The sequence below is a fragment of the Bombyx mori genome, chromosome 15 (genome assembly GCF_030269925.1).
Source record: "Bombyx mori chromosome 15, ASM3026992v2".
NCBI classification, from domain to species: domain Eukaryota; kingdom Metazoa; phylum Arthropoda; class Insecta; order Lepidoptera; family Bombycidae; genus Bombyx; species Bombyx mori.
Window position 1 is genome coordinate 16198088 of NC_085121.1, and position 22075 is coordinate 16220162.

The 22075-nt window shown below is 41.9% G+C and overlaps 1 protein-coding gene across 1 annotated transcript; it reads right to left on the minus strand.

Annotated features, from left to right (window-relative positions):
- Window positions 1-146: 146 nt before the first annotated feature.
- Window positions 147-5070, minus strand: CYP337A2 (cytochrome P450 6B1-like; the record flags this gene model as incomplete). The annotated part of the gene is given in 2 exon segments (NM_001279385.1): window positions 147-1752; window positions 3729-5070. Coding segments are annotated over 2 exon segments (1467 nt in total). The 3' UTR covers window positions 147-1591.
- Window positions 5071-22075: the final 17005 nt, after the last annotated feature.

Here is a 22075-nt window from a genome sequence, read left to right on the forward strand (position 1 = left end):
GTGACAGAGAACCTTTATGCTCTATTATAATATATAGCAATGATACTCAATCATTCCTTATTAAATGTAAGCTTTATCATGTCTGGGGTCATGTTAAAACATAACAAATAGTAAAAAAATCTATACATATAAATAAAATTGGAGTGTCTGTTTGTAATATTATATTATCCGCTTTTTACTACATGCATATGAATATATAGGTATATACGGTACATACACCAAAATGACATTGACAATTTTTTTTCTGTCTGTCTGTCTGTTTGTTCCGGCTAATCTCTGGAATGGCTGGACCGATTTTCGCGAGACTTTCACTGAAAGGTAGTTGATGATATAAGGAGCAACTTAGACTAGCTTCGCCACGCGGCGGTACGACAATAACCGCGGGTAGCATCGCGGGACTCGGCTAGTCAAAAAGGATGCAGCGATCGTGGTGTCGGTCTGGACAGCCAACATTTGTATTAAACTAATCAACTACAGATCAATGACGAATGGTTACTATATATTTAGGATTTAGAAGAAAAACCATTTAAAAATAATAAAAATTTAAACATTACAAAATTTGTTATTCTCAAACTCTAATTAATTGACTCTAATTCATTAATTGACTCTAATTCAACATAAATATTGACATAAATCACCAGATAACCAGAATACAGAATAAACACTTTGGTATTATCTTGAATTTAAACACACATTTACAGAGACATAAAACAATGAGTCACGCAAACCATGTCCACGACTATCTTCCCTCATGAACACCACCGATCGAATGAATACCTATATTTCGTTTTTTTTTTCCCTACCTATGCTGATAGCCTTGAGAGGCTATTTCAGTTTACCCTAGCGTGTGTAGGTGAGCTCACGGGGCTCAAACCTGAGGACGTTGCTAACACGAACATTTGAAGAAGAACTGAATTATAATCACTAATTAATATTAGAAAATATTTGTGAAAAAACGGTGCTCATCAAACTTCCTAAGTGCTCCAATACAATTGAGGTTAACTATCCGTATCTATTATTTAGTAATATAAATGACAAAATTATTATTTGACTAGCGACCCGCCCTCGCTTCGCTTCGGAAACATTAAAACACACATGAAACAAAAACAAATTAAAAAAGTAGCCTATGTTCATCAGGGACAACGTCGGCTTCTAATGGAAAAAGAATTTTTCAAATCGGTCCAGTAGTTTCGGAGCCTATTCGAAACAAACAAACAAACAAATCTTTCCTCTTTATAATATTAGTATAGATATAGATATAATTCATACTAAATATTATTAAATTATTAACGTTAAATATTTATTATTATTTATTTAATATTTAAAAAAAAGTAATAAATTTAATAAAAATAAAGTATAACTTCTTAAGCGCGTACATAAGTACACATCATCATCATCATCAGCCTTTATCTGCCCACTGCTGGACATAGGCCTTCCCCAATGCCTTCCACATAATGCGGTCCTTTACACGCAACCTTTTTTTTTCTTTCTTACTGCATTGACGGACGGAGATCTAAAAATAGTATCTTAAGAGATAACAGATTAACTAATTACTAAGATATCGTGTGAAATTTAAGATCCCATTATAATTCTAATTCGTTCTCCGTATGAATTCGTATTTGGATTTTGTATCTCGGAGACTGAAAGCGCTTCTTTCGAATCTCTCCGGTTTATACTCCTGGGGTTTTAAGGTATACTTGCGCAGTAGCCAGGTAATACAGGCCTTCACTTGGAGACGTGAGAATCTGGCACCTGGAATAAAAAAACGCTGTCAGTCATGAGATATTTGCCGATTTTTACGTTTTAATTTGATAAAATAGGAAAGCGTTTAAATTTTGAAGTCGTCGTGGCCTAACAGATAAGACGTCCGGTGCGTTTGTGTTGAGTGCGATGCACCGGTGTTCGAATCTCAGGCGGGTACCAATTTTTCTAATGAAATACGTACTCAACAAATTTTCACGATTGACTGCCACGGTGAAGGAATAACATCGTGTAATAAAAATGAAACCCGCAAAATTATAATTTGCGTAATTACTGGTGGTAGGACCTCTTGTGAGTCCGCACGGGTAGGTACCACCGCCCTGCTTATATCTGCCGTGAAGCAGTGATGCGTTTCGGTTTGAAGGGTGGGGCAGCCGTTGTAACTATACTTGAGACCTTCGAACTTATATCTCAAGGTGGGTGGCGCATTTACGTCGTGGATGTCTATGGGCTCCAGTAACCACTTAACACCAGGTGGGCTGTGAGCTCGTCCACATATCTAAGTAATAAAAAAAAATATATATTTTGAATACCACAGATTACGGAATCACGTTTATATCATTTTCCCTAACAATTATACACTGGCATGATAGTCAAATTCGATTTCTGCTTAAATGAAAGCTAATTTAGTTTATAAAAAGATAAATTATCTGTATAGTTTAAAAGTAAAAAATAAGAGTGCTTTATTATTCAATTACTTTCTTTTTTTTCCTTACCTATGCTGATAGCCTTGAGAGGCTATTTCAGCTTCGCCCTAACGTTTGTTGGTGAGCTCGCGGGGCTCAACCGGAGAGTTGCTAACACTGACGCTAGCAAGAGCAGTGCTTCGCAGAATCTACCACCGGATCGGAAACGCGACCCACTGAGAAGATCTGACGAGAAACTCAGTGGGCTGTGTCTATGGGATAGTTCGCTCGTCGAGCCCTTTGTCGCAAGCGACGGGTTCGACGAGGACGGTGACCGGAATTCAATTAGACTTGAATTACATTAGTATTGAATTCTTTTCAACGATTTCGATACATATAGCACGTACTTTCTTGTTATTAAATCATGGTAAGGTGGTTTTATTTTGGTATCGTGTATTTTCCATACTAATCCAACCGAATTTATCAGCTACGCTTCTGTTTAATTTACAGATAGATGTATCGCCTATGCCTTGGACATTTTGTCCTCTACGAGAGTGGCGTCATTTATACTGTGTATATTTTAATTATGTAATGAGAATGACATCATAGCAATGATACTCAATGACGACCATGACCGCTCTGACAAGAGTGATACAGCAAAAGGAAATAATTTAATTATCTGCGTCTGATATTCCATTAATATCTAAATTGACACAGAAGAACTGTTTGCTGAGGCACTTTAACGTATACTAGTGGTCGTTCAGTAGTCGAAATTCGACTATAATTCATGTAAATAATAAGTTTGAACATTATTAAGGGTCTACTGTCAAAGACTACGAGTATCATAGACCTCTATATTAACAAATTTCGCCAAGGCTATTTAATTATTTATTTATTTTATCTATTTATTTATATTTATTATAGATTAATAATGTTGAAGACAAACAATAACAATCTATTCTGAATTTGTTTGAATTTTTAGACTATAACAATGAACAAAAGAGTATACTTATATCGATAGAGACAGTTGGTTGACGAAATCGGACGGAGTCACGATCCTCAGCAGTGAGGAACCCATCGAAGAGAGAGAGAGAGATACTTATATATGCGTGTGTGTGTGTCAAATACATGGTAGTGTGTGTAATGTTTTTTTTTATAGATTTAATGTATTTTCTATGTATATTTTTTTCACGTGTGGAAAATTTCATACTCCTCCATCCACGCAAATTTTCGTAAATAAAGGTACAAAGTTTTATTCACGTATTAATATGAAAAAAAAAAATAAAAAAAAATTAAACGTATTTTGTTTTTAGAATCGAATATATGTATTTTAGAACTCACCAATGCAAATCCGGTTTCCCTCACCGAACGCCAAGTAACTGAACTTGTTTCTTTCTTTAATTTTTTCTGGAGTGAACCGTTCCGGATCGAAAACATCTGGATTGGGATAGAATCTCTCGTCTCTGTGTATCGCTAAAATTGGAACAACTGTTACCGTGTCCTTGCTTATCCTAAGATTGTTGCTGGGAAGAATTGCGTCTTTGGTACAGAGTCTTTGTATGAAGCCGATCGGTGGATATTTCCTCATAGCCTCACTGATCACCATGTCCATGTACGTCAGTCGATCTATGTCCTCGAAAGTCAATACTTCTGTCCCCTTTGGAAGGACAGTATCGATTTCAGCGTGAAGCTTGTTCAATACATGAGGGTTGGCAGATAGTTCTAGAAGAATGAAATGAATTGCGTTCGCGGTTGTGTCGGCTCCGGCGACGTAGAAGAAGAACGATTGGGCTGCTATCACTTCATCAGTTGGTTCCATTTCGAAGCCCGTCACGACGTCTCTCAGACGGCCACTGCTCTGCATATCCAGGTAGACGTCAACTATGTCTAACCTCTTATCTAACTTACGGCGATTCTTCAATACCTTTTTAACGGCACCGATGAAAACGTCTTCGTATTCACCAAAGAAAGTCATATTAAGCCACTTGAAGAGTCTCGGGAATGTGCTGCCAATGAAAAATACGATGTTTGCTTTGAGCGAGGGCTTGAGTGCATTGCCCGCTACGTGTGATAGAGGTAAGTCTATAAGGCTCTCTCCCTTCTCGTCGAGTCCAAACACTGCGACCCCAATTGATGCGGTAGTGTATTTGAGTACTGCATCGAAAGGTTCTTTTATTGCACGTTCGTCAGTAGCGATATAGTCGGTGAAGTCGCGGGCGGTCTTCTCAATGGCTTCATACATGGCCTTGAGCCGAAGGCTACTGAAGGCAGGGGACAGCTTCTGTCTGAGGATCTTCCAACGAGGCAGATCGTCTAAGAAAAGCATGTTTCCTCCGAGCACGTCGGCATCGTTCACAGCGAAGCCGCGCCGATAAAAGCTCTGGAAGTTGCTTGCCAACACGGCCTGGACGTCCTGGAGATCTCTGAGGACCAGCGCCGGACTGGCCCCCAGATGGAAACCGATTTGATTTTCATTGTATTTGTCGTAGATTTGTTTGTAATATTCGGGCAGGGAACAATTACCGAAAGTAAATTTCAACACAGTACCATTCACTTCGCGTACATTCCTCTTCTTCCAATAATTACTCGATTGCCAATATAATATGAGAATGGCCACAAGAGAAACTATAACAAGTACTGGTAGCATTATTGATCAAGCTTCGTTCATCACTAGTCTACTAATGTTTGTTGTCGCTGTGCGTCCGGTATATATATTAAGTAAATGTTGTTAGTTCTCAATTTGTGTATGCGATATAGATAAGAGACATTTGAGTTCATAATTTTTTTATTATATTGAAGAAAATAGATATTATTATGTATATAAACAGAAAGTTAACATTCTCACTGGCAATGATTACATTTTTTTTTTTAATTAAGTAGTAAATTAAGTTCTGTTTAAAATCAATTTAATAAAAATAGACAAACTCTGGATTTTAAGTTACTTCTATTAAACGTATCTCCATTTTTCATTTTATTAACATTATTTTTATTTACTACTAGCGACCCGCCCTCGCTTCGCTTCGGATACATTAAATTTTTATTATTGATAGCTGAGTCCCGCGATGCTACCCGCGGTTATTGTCGTACCGCGGGTGACGCCGCGGGGCGAAGATAGTCTAAAAAAAGTAGCCTAAATTACTTCTTATATCATCAGCTACCTGTCAGTGAAAGTCCCGTCAAAATCGGTCCAGCCGCTCCAGAGATTAACCGGGATAAACAAACAGACAGACAGACAGACAAAAATTATAAAAAATGTTATTTTGGTGTATGTACCATATATATATTCATATGCATGTAGTAAAAAACGGTTATTTCAATATTACAAACAGACACTCTAATTTTATTTTTATGTATAGATGAGAATATTAACGAGTCAACCAAGGGTGGTGTCTACCCCAGAGATTATGTGCGGTACAGTACAATACATGCATTTAATCCCCAATATTATTGATAGATTTGTGAAGGAGCTCATTTATTTATTTATTTATTGGTGTTAAGTAGACACCAGAGCTCACACATACGTGCAACAGTATTTTTATTTATTTACTAAGGTATTACTGGTGGCCCGGAGGCCTCTTCAGTTTCACCAGGACAGGTGGGCGAGCAAAGGCTCAGCCAGGTAACAGCACTATAACTGGTATTTTAATATATTAGTATATAGTACTTTAACTGGTGGTAGGACCTCTTGTGAGTCCGCGCGGGTAGGTACCACCACCCTGCCTATTTCTGCCGTGAAGCAGTAATGCGTTTCGGTTTGAAGGGTAGGGCAGCCGTTGTAACTATATTGAGATCATAGTACTTATACCTCAAGGTGGGTGGCGCATTTACGTTGTAGATGTCTATGGGCTTCAGTAACCACTTAACACCAGGTGTGCTGTGAGCTCGTACACCCAGCTAAGCAATAAAAAAAATAAAAAAACTATATATGCCCGCACGAGGATAAGCAACGAGCTATTCATAGTATGTGTACTAAGCACCTATGCGTTTATATAACTGTTCGACTTTCCGAGGGATGATTATGAAAATAAACTTGGATTAGAAAAACTTGTATATTCAATAAAAAATCAATAAATCTACGGATCCAATGTCACTTATGACAAGGGTATCATGACAACGGATTTGCGTATTACAGCGCTCTCTAGTGACGGTTTTAGGAGTTGGAAAAAACAGGGTGAACATTCCGCACACCATGAACTACAAAAGTTCATAGCCAACAATGAGGCCATCAAATTTTACATGTACAATTAACATCTCCATGAAACCGTAACATCTTAACCTAATAGTAATCAATAAAGAACTGCTCAACATGAACTAAATATAAATTAACACATTAAAGAAACCATAATAACGACAAAGTTCAGTCAAGGGTTGCTTTTAAACAGTTCGTACTTACTTACAACTAAACAATAACAAAATACTTAATAGCTGATGCATTCAAAGATACATTTAAGTTACATACATTGCATGAAATATCTACTACAGTTATTCAGGTAAGTAATGTTAAAAAGCGATAGGCAAAATGCAAAGTTTGGAGACTGGTCTTACAATTTTAGATTTCTTACATTTGATAGTACCCTTGTGACATTATCTGGATCAGTGTGCTTCTCTTCTATCAAACCGAATAACCATTTTGAAGGAGGGAGGCCATCTTCCTTAACAAGAACAACGTCACCTAAATGGGGTTCTGGTGTAGTTTTAGTCCACTTATATCTCTGATTTAGAGTCGTGAGGTACTCGGCAGACCACTTACGCCAGAACTGCTGAGTCATTTTTTGTATTATTTATTTGCTCAATATCTTTAGAAAACGCCTGAGTCTGACAAACCTTAATTCCTATCTTTAATGCATGATCTCATTCGGAAGCCATCAAGTAAGAAGGATATCGCTTTGACCTTAATTTATTAATAAATGGAATGCAAAACGCGACCACTCTAACCATTTTTTATAAAAATAAATACTTCGTCCATGTCTGGAGATCTGAACTACTTCGGAAATAGTTAGGTGATGAGACTTCAACGGCTTGGCTTCTAAATCAGTCGATATGTTTACCGTTGGCGATACATACGTGGATTCTCTTAAAAACGTAGGGCCATGGAACCAGAGTTCACAGTGGATAAATTATTGTGGAGCCAGCCCCCGGGATGCACAATCGGCTGGATTCTGGCATGACTCCACAAGCGACCATTGGTCGTTGTTTAAAAACTGTCAGGATTTCAGTCACTCGATTTGCGAAGAAGGTCTTCCATCGATTTGGCTGTCCCTTCAGCCAAACCAGAGCGATGGTGGGTTCAGTCCTTTGCCACTTGTTGCAAACTCTTAACTGCTAGATATGGGGCCGACGAAACACCAAAGGTAACTCTTAACAGCCTGCAGTCCTTGACTTCTTCACTAGGATTCTCTCTTCACAGTACTCGCTGGAAGTCAGTATGCTCTGGTACGCCCTTGACCATTCGATACATCTTAGCTATGTCCGCTGCGAAACATATAGGATAAGTACGCCATTTCATAATTATATGTCGTAACTCTGGTTGAAGCCTTGGACCTACCAATAAATCATTGTTCAATGACTTGCCGCTGGTACCCTTACACGAAGCGTCGAAAACAACGCCGACCTTCGTTGTACTTTTGTCCTCGCGAACAACCAACTGCATGATGAGGTAGATAAACGCATCCTGGCTTAGCAGCTTCTTGTTTGTCATTAATTACTTCTATATAATTCATAGCCAGGTGGCTACATTTATTACCTTGGATTATTCTTGCTTCAAGAATGGATTATTTTCAAGTTTCTTCTTGAGCAAGTGGATTGTTGTCGCGAAAAGGAAGACCTACAACATAACGACCCAAACTGTCCCTAGTTGTAGTGGATTCAAAGTATCTTTCACAGGATTCTTCTTCCTTGGATAAAAGTGGATGATGCTAGTCAGTTTCAATCTCCCAGAACTGACGCAGCAAATCATTGATTGAGTTGTCATGGGTATGTGCGCTAATAATGCAAGGAGTATCCCCACTAACCTAAACTCGTCCCGACAGAATCCATCCCAGCTGTGTATTTTGAGCTGTCAAGGTTCCAGGTGGATTTCTCAATATGCCTTCTGACAAAACCTGACCATACACATCAGCGCCTAGTAGAAGATCTATATTGCTTGGTGTACCATATCCTGGATCAGCCATCTGCAATTGCAACAATAGCGGCCAATCCTGAAATTGAATTTGCTGTGAAGGAAGAGTGGATGTTAGGCAGTTTAAAACATAGGCTTGAACGGGATAGCTAAAAGAGTTATATGTGGACTGTACTTTAAATTGAACCATATGTTTTACTGAAATACTAGATTTGTCTCCTCCTAAACCAGATACGGTACTTCTAACTGGCAACCTTCGAAGCTGCAAAAGTTGAACTGCGTGTTCACTAATAAACGAGGCTTGAGAGCCCTGATCCAATAATGCCCTAAGTGTGTGATACATACCCTTGTTGGATACATTAACTAATGCGGTAGCTAACATTACTTGACTACTTGATCTCATTTCACTGTTAGAAAAATGTCTGACAACACGCTCCACGTGATCCGCCGCCTGCGGTTCTTGTGCTGGCTCCCGCTGTTGATTAGTGGGCTGACTAGGGCCCGCCAGGGCCGGATTGTGAGTGCCGCCTTCCTGGTGCAGCAGCGAGTGATGACAATGGCCACAGCACCGACAAGCCGTGCGTCGTTTGCACTGTGTTACCGAATGGTTAGCTCTGAAGCAATTGAAACACAGTTTTCTCTTCTGGATGAAGTCCCGGCGATTTCCGATGGCTTCTTGTACAAATTTCTTGCATTGATAAAGCAAGTGATGTCCCGAACAGAATGGGCAGGATACAGACGTCGTCACGCTGAACACCTTCGGTTTATCCGCTGCATCTTTGCCTCTAAACTCTCTTCTTTGGTTTGGTTCTAAAAACTCGAGTGCTCGATATCTTGATTCCAGGAATGATTGGAACTCGCTTAGTGTAGGCAATCGATCAGCCTGTTCGCTTAGTTTTTGTTCCCATTGTTTCTGGGATTCATTATCCAATTTTATTGTGATGGGATATATAATCAAGATGTCCCATGTCGATACAGGTATACCAAGGTTAGATAAAGCGTGCAAGCAATCATTTGTCGTATCGAGTATTTGTTTAACACCGTTGGATGACTCTGAAGATAAAGCCCTTTGGCCCACCAGCCTGGCCAGAATGCTGTTCGCGATGTAACGTTTGTTATTGTACCTTTTGTTTAATAGCTATAATCGTTATTTTCGCATCCCAATATAACATTCTGGTGATTTTCTTCAAACTAACCAGTGTTGTTCCAATAATTGCAATCTCGTTTCGATATATTCCTTTGTTATTCTAGACGCAGGTGACCTTTTGAAATTAATCTTTGCCTTAAATATCTTATTTTGAATATCGGTTTTTTAATATAACTGTCCGGGCCCATTCTTCACATTCACTAGTACTTAGCAACGAAATAGTTTTGTGTTAATTACGGTTTGTAACATTCTTTTGCACTTAAAATTGTTGTTTATCATTAGTTGTTTTCTAATCCGGCTCGTATTGGACCATGTTCGACTTTCCGAGGGATGATTATGAAAATAAACTTGGATTAGAAAAACTTGTATATTCAATAAAAAATCAATAAATCTACGGATCCAATGTCACTTATGACAAGGGTATCATGACAACGGATTTGCGTATTACAGCGCTCTCTAGTGACGGTTTTAGGAGTTGGAAAAAACAGGGTGAACAATAACATTAATCTATATATATAAAAATGAATTGCTGTTCGTTAGTCTCGCTAAAACTCGAGAACGACTGGATCGATTTGGCTAATTTTGGTCTTGAATTATTCATGGAAGTCCAGGGAAGGTTTAAAAGGTGAGAAAATATAAAAAAGCTCGGAATTATATAAAAACAACCAATTTTGTTTTTCCTTTGATGTGTCCCCTTGATGTGTCTTTTATTTATCGATTGAAGCACTACGAAGTCTGTCGGGTCAGCTAGTATGCAATAAAAATAATGATTTGAAATCAAAACAATCATTTCGTAACATAAATCGATGATAGTACAGACTCACAGGATGCCCTTTTAGCAGTAGTTATGCGTTTTTTGTCCGTTTTATGGAACGAAGACGATCCTTCGACGTGGAAGACAAAGCAAATTGGTGGTGTAACGCTGGGGAATCCATTTACGGATACCCTGTCGAGGGGGGTAACTAACCGGGTTATGTCGGACTCCGGCGCCTCCTGAGAGGAAGAAGGGGAGAAGAGAAGGGCCGAGGTCCTTCACCTCCCCCAATTTCTCACAGGAGACTACGCCTTGAAAAAGGCGCGCGAAGCACTTGCCCCGCAGAACGACTACCGACTAAACCCCATCGAGCTCCACCACACCGACTACACGAAACTTACGGTACCGCGATGCGCGCAGAAAGTCTCGCCTTAGGCGGTACCCGTACTAATGTTAAGACGGGATTTCATCCCCGGGAAAATCCCGTAGAACCTCGTCTCGGGCGACACACCGTGAGCGGCGCACAGGAGCCACCTTGCACCGCTTCACCACCGGACCAACAGTCGAGTGCCGGGCGCCCCCGCACCCGGCACTCGATAGTCCCTACGAGGGCTGAGCGGCGGCCTCTCGCACGCGCCGTCCACCCCGCCTTCTGCGCTGAGGAGCCGAAGAGGGATCCCATTCCCTTTCGCGCTCCTCAGCCTCACGAAGCGCCATGACCAAGTCACAGAACCCAGCCATGGCCTCCCACGAACTCCGGTCCTCTACCATACGGGCGACGATAGCCCTCAAAGAGAGGTCCTACCCCAACACCGCGACGAGGTTTCGCCGCGGGTGCTCCCACCGTGGGCACGCTTCTAGCGCGTGCTGAGCGTCATCGTTCGGGTGCCCGCACTGGTAGCAGCCCGGATGTGGCTCCCTTCTGCAGACTCTCCACAGATACCTCCCGAAGCATCCATGCCCCGAAAGGACCTGGGTGAGGCTAAAGGAGAGCTCACCATGTCGCCGGTCCGACCATGCCTCCAGCACAGGCACCAGTGCCTCGAGCGTGCGCTGACGAGTGGTCGAAGTTCGGCCGAGCTCCTCCAGCAAGCGCTCTCTCCATTTGGCATACGCCAGACCACGCGCAGCACGCCTCCATCGATCGACAACCGACGGGCCGGGTGTCTGTTCCCGAGTCGAGGACTGTCTTCTCCGTCCGTATGTCGCGGCCAAGATTTCGGCCTCGAGGTCCCACGGTAAGGATCCGACGAGGGCACAGGCCACATCCTGAGAGATGGTACGGTACCCCCTGATGACCCTCACCGCGAGTGCCCGCTGAGCTCTGAGCAGCAGAGCCGCGTTTCGCGCGGTAAGTGCGGGCGACCACACGGGAGCACCGTACAGGGCCATACTGCGCACCACCCCCAGGTACAGTCGTCGGATACCGGCGCTGCATCCAACGGTGTTGGGAAGAAGACGGGTCAGCGCACCCGCCGTCCCCATCAGCCTTGGAACCAGCATTTTGAAATGGTGGTCGAATCTCCATTTGCTGTCCAACACAAGGCCCAAATACTTGAGCTTCGGCTGGACAGCAATGGTGACACCCCCGACTACGAGATTCGAGCCTTGAGGCGGCCCCTCCCGAGCCGAGTGGAAGCACACTGCTTCGGATTTATGAAGGGCCACCTCGAGGCCGAGTCTCTTTATTCGACTCACCACAGTCGCTACACCTGCTACAGCCAGGATGGCTGCTGACCGGTAGTCGTCTCCGCGGGCCGTCACCAGCGTGTCGTCAGCGTAGCAAACCACTTCGACGCCACGCAGGTTAGCCCCACGGAGGACCCAGTTGAAGCCTATATCCCACAGGAGCGGACCCAGTACCGACCCCTGTGGAACCCCCCGCGACACTGTTTTCCGTCCCCACCCACTCCGCTCGGGGAAGACTACAGCCCGCCCTGAGAGATAATCTTCGATCAGATTGCGGAAACCGGTGGGCACGCGGTGAAATCGTAATGACTCCATGATCGTACTCCAGGGGATCGTGTTGAAGGCGTTGGCTATATCGATTGACACAGCCAATAGCACGCCCCCCCCAGAGCACGCCTGGTCGGTGAGGTCACGGACGCGCAAGACCGCGTCCACGGTCGACCGACCTCTCCGGTGGTGGTGGTACCCTGCGTTGAAGATTTAAGATTTTTCACAAACGCATCGTTTGGTATCTCGTCCGCAGGGCCACGGGTCTCGAAATATTTCCTACGGGTATAGTGTAATAATAATTAAAAATAAAACAAAACTTTGTAGGCAGCAGCTTAGCTCTGGTTCTGGAATTTTTGACGTTCCTGAGAGACGGTAACCACTCACCATCGTATGGCCCGAGAGCTTTTTTGTACAATAAAAACGACCAATCCACTGAATAGATTATTCTCCTTTATTCATAAACCCATTTTTGTTTTGTTCAGTAATCGCTGGAAAGCATTAGTGTTATCATTAAAAAAAAAATGTACTTAGAAAAATTAAGAGAGAGAAAGCGATACTTATTTAGTGGTGGTAGGACCTCTTGTGGGTCCGCGCGGGTGGGTACCACCACCCTGCCTATTTCTGCCGTGAAGCAGGAATGCGTTTCGGTCTGAAGGGTGGGGCAGCCGTTGTAACTATACTTGGGACTCTAGAACTTATATCTCAAGATGGGTGGCGCATTTACGTTCCGGATGTCTATGGGCTCCAGTAACCACTTAACACCAGGTGGGCTGTGAGCTCGTCAACGTGCAAAGCAATAAAAAAAAAGAATTATAATGAGACTAAATTTTCAAGTTTCCGTCCCTGTCTACTGTCTAATTTCGTCGACACATCAAACTCTATACCGTTTTGTAAGACAAAAGTGTCTGTGTATTGTGTCTTTAAAATCGAGTTCGCATTTTTGTCGTCACTGTACCTGTGAAACAAGTTTGAGTCTAAAAGCAGTTTGTTTATTATTAAAATCACCACATTAGTTCTGCAAGATCATGCTTACTTTCAAGTTTTTCATTTTAATTAATGTTGAGTCATGCTTCGTAAGCATTGATATGAACTCACAAGCGAGACGGCAACATAGAGTCCTCTGATAAACTTTTTTTAAAGGTCACTTTTGTTTCGAGATTGTAAAAGAAGTTCTTTGGACGTTATTAAGGTGCCGATGTCTTCTCCCTTACCTCAGGATTTTCGATAATACTTAGTCTCTCCATAAATACTGTTACAATTAAATATAAACAAAATATTACATTTGAATTTGGAATCTGTCATTTTTATATGATTGCTCATAGAGTTTTCTCATTTTGGCGCCAATACATTGTACAATATTTTGCGATATTAAAATGGAGTGGGGTGATAAAGAGAACCGATTCGCTGTGATTGCATTACACAAAGTAGGTATGGAGCCAAATGCAATTTTTAAAACTCTCCATACGCTTGGTGTCAAATGTTTGTGTACCGGGCTATTAATAGGTGCAATGAGACCTTCTCTGTTTGTGACAGAAAAAGATCTGGCCGTCCACGTAGTGTTCGTACGAAAAAGGTGGTCAAAGCAGTAAGGGAAAGAATTCGAAGAAATCCTGTCCGAAAGCAAAAGATTTTATCTCGGGAGATGAAGATAGCACCTAGAACCATGTCGCGTATTTTAAAAGATGACTTAGGATTTGCAGCTTATAAGAGACGTACTGGTCATTTCTTAACTGATAATTTAAAAGAGAATAGGGTGGTAAAATCGAAACAACTACTGAAGCGGTACGCAAAGGGAGGTCATAGAAAAATTTTGTTTACGGATGAGAATTTTTTTACAATTGAGCAACATTTTAACAAACAAAATGACCGTATTTATGCTCAAAGCTCTAAGGAAGCTTCCCAATTAGTCGACAAAGTGCAACGTGGGCACTATCCGACTTCAGTGATGGTTTGGTGGGGTATTAGCTATGAAGGAGTGACTGAGCCATACTTTTGTGAAAAAGGTATCAAAACATCGGCACAAGTGTGTCAAGATACCATTCATGTGAAGGTAGTGAAGCCCCTTAACAACACCATGTTCAATAATCAAGAATAAGCAAGACTCGGCGCCAGGTCATAAAGCTCGGTCTATGCAGTCTTGGTTGGAAATGAACGTTTCAGACTTCATCAGAGCTGAAGACTGGCCGTCGTCTAGTCCCGATCTTAATCCGCTGGATTATGATTTATGGTCAGTTTTAGAGAGTACGGCTTGCTCTAAACGCCATGATAATTTGGAGTCCCTACAACAATCTGTACCATTGGCAGTGAAAAATTTTCCCATGGAAAGAGTGCGTGCTTCTATTAATAACTGGCCTCAACGTTTAAAGGACTGTATTGCAGCCAATGGAGACCACTTCGAATAAGCTTTTTATACTTTAAATTGTTTTATATTTATATATTAAAGTAACACACTGTAAAAGTAATTAATGTTATTTGCAATAGATTTTTTTTATTTTTTTATTGTAACAGTATTTATGGCCAGACTAAGTATATACGAACGGCCATCTTTAGTGTGGAGTTAAATGGATGTATTTGGGATCCTGACACAGAGATGGGAATAGCATTTCAAGCAAAGCTTCGGAAAAGATAATTAAAAATTACGTTAAAACCTTTATATCAATTTGTTTGTTTTGTTGTTGTTATTTATATCAATATGTTTAGATAAATCAGTGTGCATGGTGCGAGCTCTTTGACGTACTCGTTATCGTAAAAGTTAACTCGAATTTGTGTGCAGTTGGAACAGCGCCCCTAGCCGCAAACGTAGGCATACCCCATACAAATTTCAGTTAACTTTTACGCTATCGAGAACGTTAAAAAATTCGCACTACGCACACAGGTTCGAAACTAAAAACAGTACAGAGGTGAGTAATGTATTCGATCGTGTGTCTCTTCTAGCGGATAAATCCGGTGACTCCTCAACACCAAATGAACCGTGAGCTCGTTCTACGTCCGATTAAACAATAAATTAACATTCTGAAGTAGCTGAACTCTCTTCGAGAATAGATATACTATGAAAATGACAAATTTGTAGCGTTTTTGTTTTTGTGTTCGAAGACACAGCTTGGGTTATATTATTATCTTTAGTGATCGTAGGTGTAGCAATAGCTAATTATACCATCTAATAATAATAATAGCCTTTTTATTCCTATACATAGGGTTACAAGAGGTCCCTAATTTCGGTGTGCCTTTTGGCATATTCTATTCTATTCTATCAGCCCATGGACGTCCACTGCTGGACATAGGCCTCCGCCAAGCCTCGCCACAAAGACCGGTCCTGCGCTGCCTGCATCCAGCGGATCCCCGCGGACCTCAATAGGTCGTCGGCCCACCTTGTGGGAGGCCTACCCACGCTACGTCTCCCAGTACGCGGTCGCCACTCAAGAACTGCCACTTCAGTGTCGCAATCCTTTGGGCTATGTCGGTTACCATGGTTTTCCTGTGAATCTCCTCATTTCTGATTTGATCTCGCAGGGAAACTCCGAGCATAGCCCTCTCCATTGCTCTTTGGGTGATCTTGAGCCTTCTCATAAGGCCCATTGTGAGCGACCACGACTCATAATTGGCATAGGCCTCCTCCAATTCCTTCCAATGGGTCTTATCCCTTGCTACTCTCAGCCAGAATGGTCCCGTTGTCTGCTTCAAGTCATCTTCCCATCTCCTGATTTGACGACCCCTACTTCGTTTGCCGTCTCTTGGTTGCCAGAGGGTGACTTGCTTTTTTTTTTTTTTTTTTATTGCCCTTGTAGGCAGACGAGCATACGGCCCACCTGATGGTGAGTGGTTACCGTTGCCCATGGACTTCAGCAATGCTAGGGGCAGAACCAAGCCGCTGGCTACCGCTCCCATATACCTCCTACCCATTAGATACAAACCCCCCCCCCCTTTATTTCTGCCGCGAAACCATTGTACTATAACTCCTATTTCAAGGTGGATGTCGGCATTTACGCAGCATAACAGCAGGTGGTCTGCGTGCTCGTTCACCTGTCATACATTCATTATTAATTTTTTTCACCGCCTTAAGTGCGGTGGCACTTAGTTCGCACCGAAGCCAAGTTCATACTTAAGTTATAGTAATAAAATAAAAATTCAGTCGCCAGCGAAGGCGCCGCGTCTCATCGGAAGTTTGTAGTTCTGAATCTTTAAAGTACTTTAAAGAGAAACGGAAAATCTAAATAGCTTAAGGCGTCTTATGTAGTTCACCGTGAATTCACCACCTACACGAAATCGTAATCCAACAACAATGAAACGCGTCGGATTTTCCCGGGAATAAGATAAATAAGCAAACAGTCAGCCAGACAAAAACAATTCTAAAAATCACTTATTTTTGTTATACGTGGTTACATGAGTCCATAGACTTGAGTTGGGAGTCGTATAAAGCGTACAAAGGCTGTCAAATAGCTTAAAATAAGCTCAGCTAGCATCGTGCTTTATTTATTTGGAGCCTAAAACGCAACGATAACTTTTAACGTAGGTATGTTGTTTGAGTAAGTTGAATAACCGAAATTGGTTCCACGTATACTTGGGAACCACCAAAAATAATATTGAATTCCCTGGTACCGCCTTCAAGCGACTTTAATCCCAATATCAATATGAATACGAAGGTAATTGGTTTGTGCTGGGTTTTTAAAAAAAATAAAAAAAATTGATTTCAGTTTTATTATGGTTGGTACATATTTAATGCAATCCATTACTTCTTACAATTCAGGGTATTCATAGTGGGACGTAATTATCGAAAAAAAACAAAATGTGTGCAATTCACACGTGGTAGAAGTGAAACCTTCCAAAATTAAAATACAATTATCCTAAACGTCTTAAGTATATGTAAAATTTTGTCATTAGTAAATAATTGTAAGGTAGCGCCCTCTGTGAATTGATATTTTAATTTCACGTATAATCCTAAATTAAAATTCACTACAAGAGCTTTCATACACACGTTAGTATTAAAAAATCTCACAGATGGCGCTGTATTAAATAGCATGTATATTTCTGTCTCATTCTTTGCTGGCTTCATCCTACACATTTTTGTATTTGTGTCTCTTACCTGTCGTTTTTTCCGTTGCATCCGGTTTGAAATCACAACGATTCTAAAGAAGTTTTCACTTCAAAAATCTAGCGATTCTCTATTCTATACGAACTGGGCGATGTGCGTTATTCCCTTGCAATAGAACTCCCCTGAACAGCTAGCGATTCAACACGGCCAAGCCATCACATTCGTTCTCATTATCAACGTCGCGTTTTAACAACACGAAAGGAAAATTGAAAGTTATTATTTGTATTGAATCGGCCGGTCTCGACCAGATATGGTTTCGTTACAATTTCATTTGCATTTATAAAGGAAAACGTGAGGTCCCGTAGACGCTCCCGGCTCCGAGCCTGTCTTTGCCAAGCGATTTTATGACGTTTCTCGTGCGACGAAGCGCGCGAATCGCCCGTGGTGTATTTGCAGTTCGATCGGGTAATGTAAAATTGATCATGCTCCGCTATTTCTTTCCATTTTTCAAACATGCTATTGCTTTTTGTAAGTTTTTTATTGCTTAGACGGGCGAACGAGCACGCAGACCACCTGCTGTAAAGCGGTAACCGAACTCCATAGACATTGATAACGTAAATGTCGACATGCACCGTGAGTCGTCGTGGCCTAAAGGATAAAACGTCCGGTGCATTCGTATCTAGCGATGCACGGGTGTTCGAATCCCGCAGGCGGGTATCAATTTTTCTAATGAAATACGTACTCAACAAATGCTCACGATTGTCTTCCACGGTGAAGGAATAACATCGTGTAATAAAAATCAAACCCGCAAAATTATAATTTGCGTAATCAACGGTGGTACCTGGACCTCTTGGGAGTCCGCACGGGTAGGTACCACCACGGAATAGATATTATATATTCCGTGGGTTCCACCACCCCGCCTATTTCCGCCGTAAAGCAGTAATGCGTTTCGGTTCGAAGGGTGGGGTAGCCGTTGTAACTATACTGAGACCTTAGAACTTATATCTCAAGATGGGTGGCGCATTTACGTTGTAGATGTCTATGGGCTCCAGTAACCATTTAACATCATGTGGGCTGCGAGCTCGTCCATCCACCTTACCAATAAAAAAAAAACATGAGTTTTACATCTCCGTTTTATAGTACAACGGCAGTCCCGCACTTCGCAGCGGATCGCATTACTGCTTCGCAGCAGAAATACGACAGGGCGTGGTGGTACCTACCCGTGCGGACTCACACTGCCGCCATTAAAATTTCCAAGTAGGTAATTTTACTCACATATTTTTTTCTACGTGGTATATCCAATTTTATATACACAAGGATGACTTAAACTATTATGTTCGGTCTGTGTGTGTGTGTGCCCGTGGCGGGGTTACATTTCATACATTATATTAATTACTGGTGGTAGGACCTCTTGTGAGACCATGCGGGTAGGTACCAACACCCTGCCTATTTCTGCCGTGAAGCAGTAATGCGTTTCGGTTTGAAAGGTTGGGCATCCGTTGTAATTATACCTGATACCTTAGAACTTATATCTCAAGGTGGGTGGCGCATTTACGTTGTAGATGTGTATGGGCTCCAGTAACCACTTGACACCAGGTGGGCTGTGAGCTCGTCCACCCAACTGAGCAATAAAATAAATAGCACTAGGTGGACCGCGAACTTTGTGGTAGTGGTATGTGGTAGTTCCAATTTTATATACCTACACAAGGACGAATGAAACTATTATGTTCGGTCTGTGTGTGTGTGTGTGCTCGTGGTGTGGTTACAGAAGATTCTCTTCACGTTAGAATTCGGTCACATTTCGATCGTACGGTATCCGTAACACTGGAATTATTTATTCAGAAGCGGTAAGACACCCGGTGTTTTTGTATCCAGTAGCGAGACTACACCTAGCACAAAACCTTCCGAGTTTCCAAATTAAAATGAAACCAGTCGAACTTACCAGAGGTATGCTGTTACGCATATATATGTGGATAACGACTTTTAGTTGTCGTGGATAACGACTTTTAGTAATATTAAGACGGTGGTTTTGATTATTATTTTTTAAATGATGAAATGTTGTTTTGATAAATATCACAAAATGAAGGGTAGACTCCGTAACGCCACAGTATAAAATGGCGGTACGTGGACAGAGTCGTGGCATTCCGTGTCAGACAGTGATTCCGTCCGTCTCAGTCAGTGAGTCTTTGGCAGTCAGTCAGTCAGTCAGTCAGTCAGTCGGTCTGTCGGTATGTGCAACGAAACTGTCGGTTTATCCTGTCATTGTGAAAGTTGTGTGTGTTGAGTTTCAATAATTATTATTCAAAAGGTTTTATTGACTTTTTATAAACTGAGTTCAACCAAATACGAGTGATGACGGAAACTACCGCTCAGCCATCCCTGACGGGTCCGCCAACATATATATATATATATTTATTGCTTAGATTGGTGGAAGAGCTCACAGCCCACCTGGTGTTAAGTGGTTACTGGAGCCTATAGACATCCACAACGTAAATGCGCCACCCAACCTGAGATACAAGTTCTAAGGTCTCAAGTATAGTTACAACGGCTGCCCCACCCTTCAAACCGAAACGCATTACTGCTTCACGGCAGAAATAGGCAGGGTAGTGGCTTATTATAAGTGAGTCGTAAATGTGTTTGAAGAGCGGTACAGTCGTTGGTAATTACGATAGAAATTTCTCCCTTATGACTTAAGGTAGGTGAATGTTTTCAAAGTTCATAACGTCTATGAGCTCCCGTTAAAGCTTGGGAGTATACGATATAGAGAATACCTTCCACTGACAGTCCGTTTACTGTTGTTAGGAACTTGTATACATGCAAGCTTATCTTATCAGTCATCTGTCTGTCTCTTATCTGTAAAAATCTTATGTTGTCTTTTGTTGATCTGTACAATGGATGGTTGAATTTATCAGTAATTAGACCATGGATAGTGTAAGTATTTTAATTCGAACGGCTGCTTGAGCGTTGTGCTGATTCTTGATCCGCCGTGAGTTTAATAGGTACCTTTTTTTTTTGGTCAGCGGAAATGGCTGGAGTTCCGCCCTCCTCTGGGGATGGAGAGCGGGACATGTCGGAGTCGAACCGACTAAAACCTCCTGTCGCTCAACAACCCGCGTCCGAACCTCGCATGAGAAGGCAAAGGGGGGAAGTGAAGCGCTTAGTGCGGAACACATCTCTCCCATCAACCTCCTCCTTGGGACGCCGGACCGGCGGTCGTCGGCGCTACGACCACCAGCCCTCTCGGTTTATTATAGGTACCCACGTTAGCCTATTTTAAATCCAGAATTTGGGTTTTAAATATCTCAACGGTAATACTCGTAAAAGGCACTGCGATGGTAATTTTTTGAATGGCCTTATTAAGCAGACGAACACCCACCTGATTGTAAGTGAGTACAGTCGCCCACGGACGTCAGCAATGCCAGTGGCAAAGCTAAGTCGCTGCCTGCCATTGAATACTCTCAGTAAGCCTTGTTTCAAGGAGGCATGTAATAGCGCTCGGGAAACATCGAATGATGCTTGAAGAGCTCTAAGTACTATTGTCTACAGGTGGAATTCCTTGATGAGTTTGTCTGCCCGTCTAGAACGCTTAAGCTGACCTCAGCTGATCAGCTTGTGAGTCTGAGCCGGCTTACAGGCGTGAGTTCTTTTCTTCAAGTTGCTGATTTAACAATTCATTTGTAACTCTGCTATCGAACGAATGACTGTGTGGGGAATAAAGTAAAATCTTTCAAGAAAAGCAATTATACGCGGTCGTCCGTGTAGCGGGACTATCGCGCGGTAAGCCCGCGGTTACGAGACAGGTGTACCGTCCGACACTAATGAAAATCAGCTCTGTAATACCACAGGGGACAGTTTGCTGCAGTAAAGGAATCAGGAGTGTAAAAATATTAAAGCATATTTTAATTTAGGTTTCGCGGTGCCACGGGCAGTGCTTTGAGGTTTTGTTTGAGTCGTCTCCGTGAATATTTTTTTAGCCTAAGGGGTCTGTCTATTCTAAGTTAGCGCGGACCGTTAGGTGAGCTCACGGGCTCAATTTGAGAGAATTTGCTAACACTAACCCTAGCAAGAGCAGTGCTTTGCAAAGTTTATCACCGGATCGGAATCGCGACCCTCTGAGAAGATCAGACGAGAAACTCAGTGGGCTATGTCTATGGGTTAATTCGGTTGTCGAACTCTTAGTCGGTGTGTATTATAAATGAAATGTAGTCGTAATTCGTTTTGGGTATTATTATTATAATTGGAAATTATTGTGTGTATTTGTAGGTACAGTTTTAATAGCTATTGTGGTTCCTTATATACATCGTAGTTTTATATACACTTATATACCTATATATACACCACACTTTTACTAAGCGATAAATTAAAATAACTAGCTTCTTTTTTTTTCTGGATCGAATTTCCTTATGGCACGATGCGGAGGGGTACCCTAACCGGGAAAAAATGTCCGTAACGTAAGATTTTTTCTATTTAGTTTGATATCAACAGATGTCGCTGCACGTTAATTCAACAATTCCTGACTCGCGGTGACGAGATGTTACACAGTTGATAGACGTTCTCGTGTTTCTCTTGTCAAGTCATACTTATCTGGCGTAAGGGATACCGTAAACATGTAGGCAGTTCCCCAGATCAAGGCTCCTCCATTGCACTGCGGAGTGGTTGACCATTGCGATTACTTTTATTT